The 9,218-nt window shown below is 33.3% G+C and overlaps 1 protein-coding gene across 16 annotated transcripts in view; it reads left to right on the forward strand.

The window, feature by feature from the left end:
* Positions 1-9,218, forward strand: part of LOC138314763 (RNA-binding motif, single-stranded-interacting protein 3-like) — a 209,060-nt gene that overhangs the window by 191,874 nt on the left and 7,968 nt on the right. For all 16 annotated transcript variants that reach the window (XM_069255264.1, XM_069255263.1, XM_069255269.1 and 13 more), the window contains 4 exons: positions 1,269-1,491; positions 1,802-1,896; positions 2,016-2,059; positions 2,263-2,410. In XM_069255264.1, the coding sequence (XP_069111365.1) occupies positions 1,269-1,491; positions 1,802-1,896; positions 2,016-2,059; positions 2,263-2,410 (510 nt within the window). The remainder of the gene's footprint in view (positions 1-1,268; positions 1,492-1,801; positions 1,897-2,015; positions 2,060-2,262; positions 2,411-9,218) is intronic.

Consider the following 9,218-nt stretch of genomic DNA (forward strand, 5'->3'; position numbering starts at 1 on the left):
TTGAAATTTCCAAATTATGCAAACGGTTGATGTGAACAATTGAAAAACATTACATTAGTATTCCTGGGAGTTTAAACTGAAATGGTCGATCTGCATACACACAAACGTACACAGACATGCAGGCCCATGATACAAGACATGGCCAAAGATGTTTCTAATGGTATACGTGACTTTGTTAGAAACAACATATCATGCAAAGAGCCTGCCAATGTACAGCCAAAGTTTGTTGGAACTGGAGAATGCAATACTTATATGCCAATAAAACTGATTGAGTGACATTTGCCTAGCATCACGACTGCCAGCTTTGTACCACGACTGCCTGAAGGTGTGCTGTGTCATAGGGTTATACTGTCCTTGCTCTAAGGCTTCAAATGCTGGTGCACATGGAAGACATTTCTCTTTGGTGTCTCATGAAAACCTGACTTTCTTTATGTCCATTAAACTAGTTGCACTTTCCTTTAATGTGATTCTGTGATAGTAAATCTTGTTTAAGTTTGCAGTGATATATTCAGGAATTTTAAGTTACCAAAAGAAAAAGCAATCGCATGAATTGAAAGCTATTTTTAGACCATGTTTGAAAATTTCCATAAAAAACTGTTGTAGATTAAGCAGGCTATGTATGTTTTATCTGACTGTTTTGCACACTATACGCTGTGTGTACCAGCTAAATGGAGATTCCCCGGGACAAATAATTTCTCATTCCAATGCTGTTTATTAAATCTTTATTACTGCATCCCACAGACTGATAAGCCCTCTCTCGGTTTTATGATTTGAGAGATATGTATCCATGTGTAGAGAGGAAATTCATTGGTGCAATACCAAGCATCACGATTTTATAGGTGTTTTGTTGAAATAAAGTGTCAAGTTTATGTGTTCAAGCATATAAAAATCTGTCCCATGATGCAACAGCATCAGTTAGGGGAAGTAGATCAAAGGTTAGGTAAGATTTGTTGAAATGTGATTAAACTTTACAGTCCAGAACGGTCTTCACTTAGTGATTATACCGGTAAACTAAACTGTCTCAGAATACTCTTCATAGAAAATTGGAGGTTAATGTAAAGATAAAGTGATGTTAAACTCTTGAATCAGAAGGAGATAAACCTTGATGAAATAAATCAACTTGAAAATTAAATAAAAAAAATCCATTATTAACCGATATTTTTCAGGATTGTTTTGGAAATATCAAATAACAATGTCAGAACCAATGTAAAAGCATTTGTTTATATTTGATTGTTATTTAATACTTCCTGTGTTTTGTGTCGTTACAGCAACAAGAACAGGATCCTACCAACCTGTACATCTCTAATCTCCCGCTGTGCTACACAGAGACAAACCTAGAAAACATGTTCAAAGACTTTGGCACCGTCATCTCTACACGAATCCTCCGTAAAGCAGGAGACAACACAAGTCGAGGAGTTGGTTTTGCACGCATGGAGAACAAAGAAAAATGCCAACAAATTATTGACCATTTTAATGGCAAGGTTCTTCCAGGTAAGACACAATTTTATCTTGCCCAATCCACAACATAACTCTTCATTTTTAAAGCATCAAAATTTCAGCAATTAGACTTTATACAGTGTATATAAATGTAGAACAGAAAATTTATCATTGTGCCAGGGGAGATAATTTGTTGGAAAGTATTCAACAATGGGTGGGGGGAGGGTTATTGTCAGACATCAATTGTAATTGGTGGAATAATGGAAAAGCTAATCAATGATAATAAAATGAATGTAGACTACTAGAAAGAAAAATGAATTCATCTTATTCCGTGAGCTATGTTTTTTTACGTTGTTGTTTTCAGGCTGTACATTACCTCTTCTCGTCAAGTTTGCTGATGGTGGTAACAAAAAGAAAAACACTCAGATCCAACAGAAAATCTGGCCAGAAAGGGAAGGGGTATGTTATAATCTTCTTCTATCTACCTATAAAACCTACATAGAGGTTCAGAAACAAGTCCATGAATTGGTGTAGTAAGGGAGACAACTCTAAAAGAATTTTCTTATTTTTTATTCCAGATATTCCCTCTATCTTATGACCAAGCAGCCTTTGCTCAAAATGGGTAAGTAATAATTCAAAGATGTAAATGTTTTGATTTGAAATGTAAGAACATATTCTTATCTATAACATCAGAATTTATCATTCTGTATTTTACACAGTACCAATAGCGCTATGTAAATCAGACGTATGTGACATGTCTTACATCTATCTATGTGTTGTTTTAATGTTAAATCTATCTAAGTGCTGTTTATAATTTATTTTCAGAGTGGCCCAAGCCTTAATGGCTGCCCCACAAGGAATTCTGCCCCGCTACGCAATGTCCACACCTCAGACCACAGCCTACCAAGTCCAGTCTTCACCAGCCTGGGGAATGCCACCAGGCGGTTATATTATGCAGCCACATATGCCAGCAGTAAGCCCTCTTTCCTATTATGCTGGACAATCTGGCATCGTAGACCCCAACCCATAAACAAGGGCAGATAACCAAAAGGAAAGTCTTTCTTTCCAAATATAAATGATAACATTGTCAAGATTCCTTTTTTAAGTAAGAAGTTTCCAAATTGAGAAAGGTTTTTTTTTCTTTCTTTTTACATTTTTAGTAGAAATTTATTTTGACTTCCCTGAAAGATTTTTAATTTTTTTCATAGAAGAATGAAATGATATTCTGCTTCTAATTTTTTATCGTGTTGAAAAAAGTCCATTATATTAGTATTGTTTCACTGCTGCATGTTAAATGGAAACAAAGGGAAGCAACTCCAAGTGACACTAACACCAAGTCATATGACAATTAGAGTGTGCTTTAATTAAGGTCTACAGTGTCGTGGGATGTCGTGTGCACATGGATGTGGTGGTCAACCTGATGTTATTGTCACACTTCCCACAAGTGCACTTCACATTTGTATTCCAGTGACTTTAAAAACTTTGGTTTTGTGTTCCAATAACTAAATTCACAAAAGTTGACCCAGGGATCATGTCATTATCGATAACAAAGCTAGTTTTTTTTAGCAAATTCTTAATATTCTCTTTTTTTCCACTTTTATTTTTTCAATGTTTTTTAAGGCTATTATTGATATCTTCAAATTGAATATTGTATGTTCTACTCATGAAATCCTGATCAAAAATTGACAAATTGTACTAAGTGCTGAAATAGCACCAGATTGGTGCTTTGCCCCTATACACATGGTGACTGAATACGCCTAAGGGCACACACACGAAGTGGTGTACATATATAGCTACACCATCTTCTTGTAGATAAATCATTTTTATTTCCTTTCATTTTTTTTCATTTTCATGTACATATGTTTTTTCTCGGACTAAAGTGAATCATTGTATTTGTAATGCTACATTTTTAATTTTTCCTTTGTTTTATGTATGTATAAGAGATAGGTAATTAGTGTTGCCATGGTAACCATGGACGTATCTGCCACATCGAGAGCCCTGATAATCTGTCCCATACAGCTAGCCATAAAATGTAGGAAGTCTCAGCTGCAGACCTTGACACTCTAATTTTGACTTGTGTCTGTCCTAACATTAGATGGACACTTGCCTCACTAATTTTGTGTGTCGTGTTTGAACTTGATGGAACTCATGACCTTGGGAATCCACACTTGGTGCAGAATGACTAACAGTTTTCCAGGACGCTGATATTTCGACTAACTCACGGATGGATGTTTTCCTCAGTTTGGCCACATTTAACACCAATGGTTCACGGGCACTCTTAAACTGAGACACATCTCAGCTCATCTGGACTGGATTTGCTATATTCTCATTTCAGATGCTATCCCAATCCATATCTGGAGCACCAGGACATGACCCCCAAGGGGTGGTCCCGAATCTCTCGGCTCAGATGGGGCAGATGCAGATAACACAGGGCTCGGTAGGCTGCGACCATGGTCATCTATAGCTCGCTATAACCAGTCACCTCAAGCTTCAGTAGTCATGTGATAGTCACATGTTCTAATTGTCCAAAATGGCTGCCTTACTGCTAGGCTGAGAGTGTTTGCGAATGATCAACATTTTCACGTCTAGTTTTGTTTAAAATGAAGCTTGATAGATGAATGTTAACTGCTATGTTTCTTATTAGTATCATTTTTTTGTCATAGATCAATTTTAGTTTCATAATTCACTGCGGTGTTTTATCACGGTGTCAATCAGCTTTATAGTTTACACTTCTTGCTACGGTAACCATTTTTTGCCAATGTTGCTACAGATTTTTATATATATTATCCCATTTATACATATTTGTTTTAAATTTTGTTAACGATTTTAGAATACTTAGATATTGAACATCAAGAAAGTAGCGTTGTTTTTTTTACCAATTGTTATAATCCTATAAGGCTGGTTCGTCACTGTCACTCCACTCCTTACAAGAGTTCAGGAGATTATGTTCTGCATGTTTATCTGAATCGGTGGTGTGCTTGAGTTGAATGTGATGACAGAACATTGGAGCACCTCAAATTTTTCCTGAGATCCTATTATCATCTTTGTATTTAAAAGGTCGCCAATTCAGAATATTTCTGTTGACCAGTAAATTTTGATAGTTGAACCAACTTTATACAAAGGTTTAAAATGGGATTATAAACATCTGAGTGCTGTTAGGTAGAATGCATTGAAAAGTTTATACAAACTGCTTGTGCTTTTCTATATGGAAATTGAAAGTAGGGAAAGGTGTTCCAAAATAACTAATAGGAAACAAGAATTTGCATCATAGTACGTTTATATGTGCAGTTTATATGTTAGCAAGGACCTCTAAGAAACAGGTTTCCTGAGTTTTTGAGCTACTTGATTGGCATTAAGGTAAACATGGCGTTAAGCAAAATGTAAATAATGTAAATATTTTATCACCTGTCATGGATTTAGATATCAGTTTACGAAACTATTCCGTTTTCATCATTAGTTATGTATACATTTCTTCCTTTTTGATTGATTTCTGTAGATTTTTTAAATTTTTCTTTTTAACATAAAAATATTATTGAAACTGTAACCTACACAAACGCCTATCACTTTTGTAGTATACCGGTATATGTTCGACATGTATAACTATTTTAAACTTCGTTAGGTACCCTTGTACACAAAATATTAAAGACTTACCACAGTTACTCAAAGCAATATAACATCTAGTTTTTAAAAAAATGAAGACATAGTGACAACAGTATATAAAATATAGACATCTTGATTTTTCAGTATAAGTTTTAGAAAGGCCATCTCTAGTCAGTGTGTTGATTAACAGAGTTATTTTAGATAGACTATAACAACATTATTTCAAGTGGAAATGAGCACTGATATAACCTAACATTATATCTTTGATATAAATATTGTATTAATGTATTATTCTGTTTGGAAACTTTGGCATATTGAAAATGTACTCCTTAGAAATATACACAGCTATATTTTGTAAAAAAAATATTATCCAAATTTTTTTTTGAATTCTACAAAACGCATACATATGACACTCTCAGGGCGTACTTACATTCATAGATTTTGCAATAAGTGATTTTTAAATGAATCTTAAATTATAACACCAAAATTTATTAACCTTGATGTAAAATAGTTTATATATAACCCTATATAAAGATACAGGAATGTAGGAACAAGCTATAGTATTCAGCGCATACCCCTTATTGATTCTTATAACAAAGATTCTGCTCAAAATTTCTTAATTGTAGACTTAATTGTTTTCATTCTTTTCTTTTTTATTTTATTTCATAATACAAAAATAGATATAAAATCATAGAAGTCATATACGCAGTGCTAAAATATAGAGTTATTTACATGTTTGTTGACTTTTTCTCAAGCTGCCAAATTTTCCTGGGTTAACCAAGTATATATACGTATATATCTATATATAGGCCTGATATATCAAGAAAAAATATCCTCCAGAACTCAACACTCGTTAATGTAGCAAGGAGGTATATATATATACTTATAGGCTATTAGTAGTGTAGAGGAAGCCTGAAACATTTCTATCGAAAGAAATCTGAAAATTTGAAAATGGGCATGAGAAATCCTGGTGAAATGCACTCATTTTTTAGTCAAATTTACCTTTTTTGTTTCTTTATTTGTGCTTGGAGGTACAAATTTTCAGAAATTTATCCAGAGTCAGATAAACTTTTCTTGAAGTAGTATATGTTTCATGACTTTTAGTGTGTGACCAGTAACTATTTTGTGTTTAGTTGTGACCAGTCAAATGTTTGTCTGTGAACTCTAAACATTAATGTGATCCTGACTGAAGTACTCCCAAGCATCAAGCTAACCCTGATGTGCACCACTACCTCGGTACGAGATCTGTGTTATATTACCATCCTTTTCTATGTCTTACGTCAATTTTTTTTGTTTGTTTTATATTTTTTTTTAACTCAACTATCATAAATAATCATTAATAATATAATTATTTGAATGATAAACACCTTCAATTAAAAGGGGGAAATTCCAGTTTTTTATATGAAATATTATCAGATGTGTATATATGAACCGTGTAGCTTTTATTTTTGGTACAGTATACCACTTATCATTGGATGTGTAATAAATCATCTGTGAAGCATTTCAATTTGGTGCTAAAACATTAAGTATAGATCCTGGCCCACAGTTCAAAGCCCAGTACTATCAAACTTGTTCAAAATGGATTTCTCCAAGTTCTCTCTAAAACTTTCTAAGTGTTTATGTCCTTAACGACCGTTCAGAATCAGCGACTTGAACAAAAGTGAAAATAAAATGTCCAAGTATTACATGAGAAACAGCAGCTTTGAATCATTGGGTCCATGTATAGATTAGTATTGTATACTCCCTAAATTATCAGGTAGATTTTTATATAAAAACATTTAAAAAGTAGAAGTCCTTAACTAAGTAAAAGAGGTTACCATGTAAGGTACATAAATAATTTTTGTACTTTTTTATTGTTTGTTAAACTTTTTGATACCCCCTGTCTCTTGCCAATATTCAGTTAACCCATAGACAGGTCCTTATTATTCATTTGAACTTTGAACCCTGGCCTTACACCTATGAATATTCATAATGAACATGTCTTGCAATGTATATAATATATTCAGCAAAGCAGGTGAGTTGTGACTAGCTAAGCTGAAAAGGGTTTACTTTTATTTCCAAGAACTCATGTTTTTGTGAAGAAAGATATCGGCAGGAACGTTAGAGTCTTGAATGGCAATATAATGTATAAGTGGGTCCAAAAAAACATGTGAATGTACAGTTATAATAATCCTTTTGTAGCGGCATATATCCCTCTCAGTGTAAATTGGCAATTGTGTAATTTATCAAAAGAAGCCTGAATGAAAAAAGTATATTTTAGTATTTATTAAGATTTAGTATTTTCAGTATTTATTGGTGTATATGCTATCCCTCTTGATGGCGCTCGATCTATCCTCGAATTACATATCTCATTTCTGATGAGAAAGTTTTGTAGCCTAATGAATGTTTCACATAGAAATACAACGGTTTAAGATAACAAGTTTTCTTTGCCTTATAAAATAAGGTCACTTTACAAACCTTGTCTAATTTCCTATACCGGTTACAGTGAAAACTTCACCAACCCTTCCAGGAACACAGCTTAATTCTCATGGAAGAGTTTGAGGAGGATTTTCTTGGTCATCGCGTTAGAACAAAACATTGTTTATCAAAAAGATATGCAGAAGCATAAACCAAAGTGATACTCTTGTTCAACATTTATGAAATGTTTGTTTTTTATTATTATTATTTTTTTTTTTTTTTTTTTTTTCTCTCATTATCAACATTTTATAAAATGATCAGCAATAATTTTTTTATTGAAAATTTCTATCTTTACCATTCTACTACTACAAACATTGTATGTATATAGCATTGTCCTGTAACGGAACCTTTTGTTAGGAATATCGTAGATTTTTTATTGTTTTTCATAGGTGAATGGATACACTATATAAAACCATAGAGCTTTAAAAAGTTTTAAGATCTTCAAGAAATGTTTCATACTAAAAGCTCACTGTAGGTTTGTGTATATTATTTTGAGTTAAACAGGAGGTTATTCTATCAAGTAAATCAATTCACAACAGAACAAAACAGTAACACATTTGTCAGATATTACATTCTCAAAGTACCTTGAGATCAAACATATTCTAAAGATAGTAATTGATATAGAAATTTTTAAAATGACTTGATAGTTATCAATATAAAATGTTTAAAATGAATTTCTCAACATACTTTATATGAACCTATAGCGACTTTAATTTTGAACTTTTTTTGTTGGGTTTTTTCCCAAAAAAATATTTGGTGGTGGGCACTCAGATTAATGGTTTTGTACATAAAATGTATTTTGTACGTCGTTAGACACAGCAAGTAACCATGGCAACGGTTACTGTTATGGCTGTTTCATGTAGCTTCATCATCATCCATATGTGAAATGCTTTATTTTTTAGATAGAAATGACAACATTTTCACCATTTTTCAAAGAAATTTTGTTTTATTTTTACACAACTGCATCGAGATTACTTACTGCAGTTTTGATTTTGTTTCTATGCAGTTTTTTTAACTGTGACCTATGTGCTGTTAATAAGTTGTTAGCAAATGACATGTTAGTATGAATGGAATCACGGGAATAAAAGTCATTTGTTCTAGAAATAATGCTTTGTTTTTTATGTCAATCCAAGGAAATACTTGACTGACTAGATGTGACAGAGTAGGATCACATAGATAATCTAACATATACCTTAAAAGATTTGATGATTTCAATTATCTATCAGAAAAAGTATAATAAACGGAAACTACTAAGCTGTAGTGAACTCCTCTCTGATACTAAGACGGAAGACCTTGACCTTCAGAATTTAATATTTGACTGAGAATATAGTGGACGGAATCTCCTAAAGGCAGTTGTTAAAGCCTGTGTGTGTGTGTGTCAAGGTTTACGAACAAGGATCATCTAAAGATATCGTGTAAATCAACTGAACATTGTTCATGGAGACAGAACATCCAAGATATAACCATCAACAAAATGAAGATAAACTGTCAGCCAACACCAGATCACATGGAAGGACTCCAAGCACACAAAGGACTGCCATCCAACAATTAGGAGGAAGAAAATATGGATCTCCATTGCAACGTTTTGGTGGAAAGAAATATGAAGCTCGATGGTAACGACTTGGTGGTTTTTGGTTTTATTTCCTCCATAATCAGCTTTGTGACTAGTATCCGAGTGTATATTTAATCTTCTCCACTAGAGGGCTCCACTGTGCATGGTATTC

The sequence above is a fragment of the Argopecten irradians genome, chromosome 2 (genome assembly GCF_041381155.1).
Source record: "Argopecten irradians isolate NY chromosome 2, Ai_NY, whole genome shotgun sequence".
In the NCBI taxonomy this organism is placed as follows: domain Eukaryota; kingdom Metazoa; phylum Mollusca; class Bivalvia; order Pectinida; family Pectinidae; genus Argopecten; species Argopecten irradians.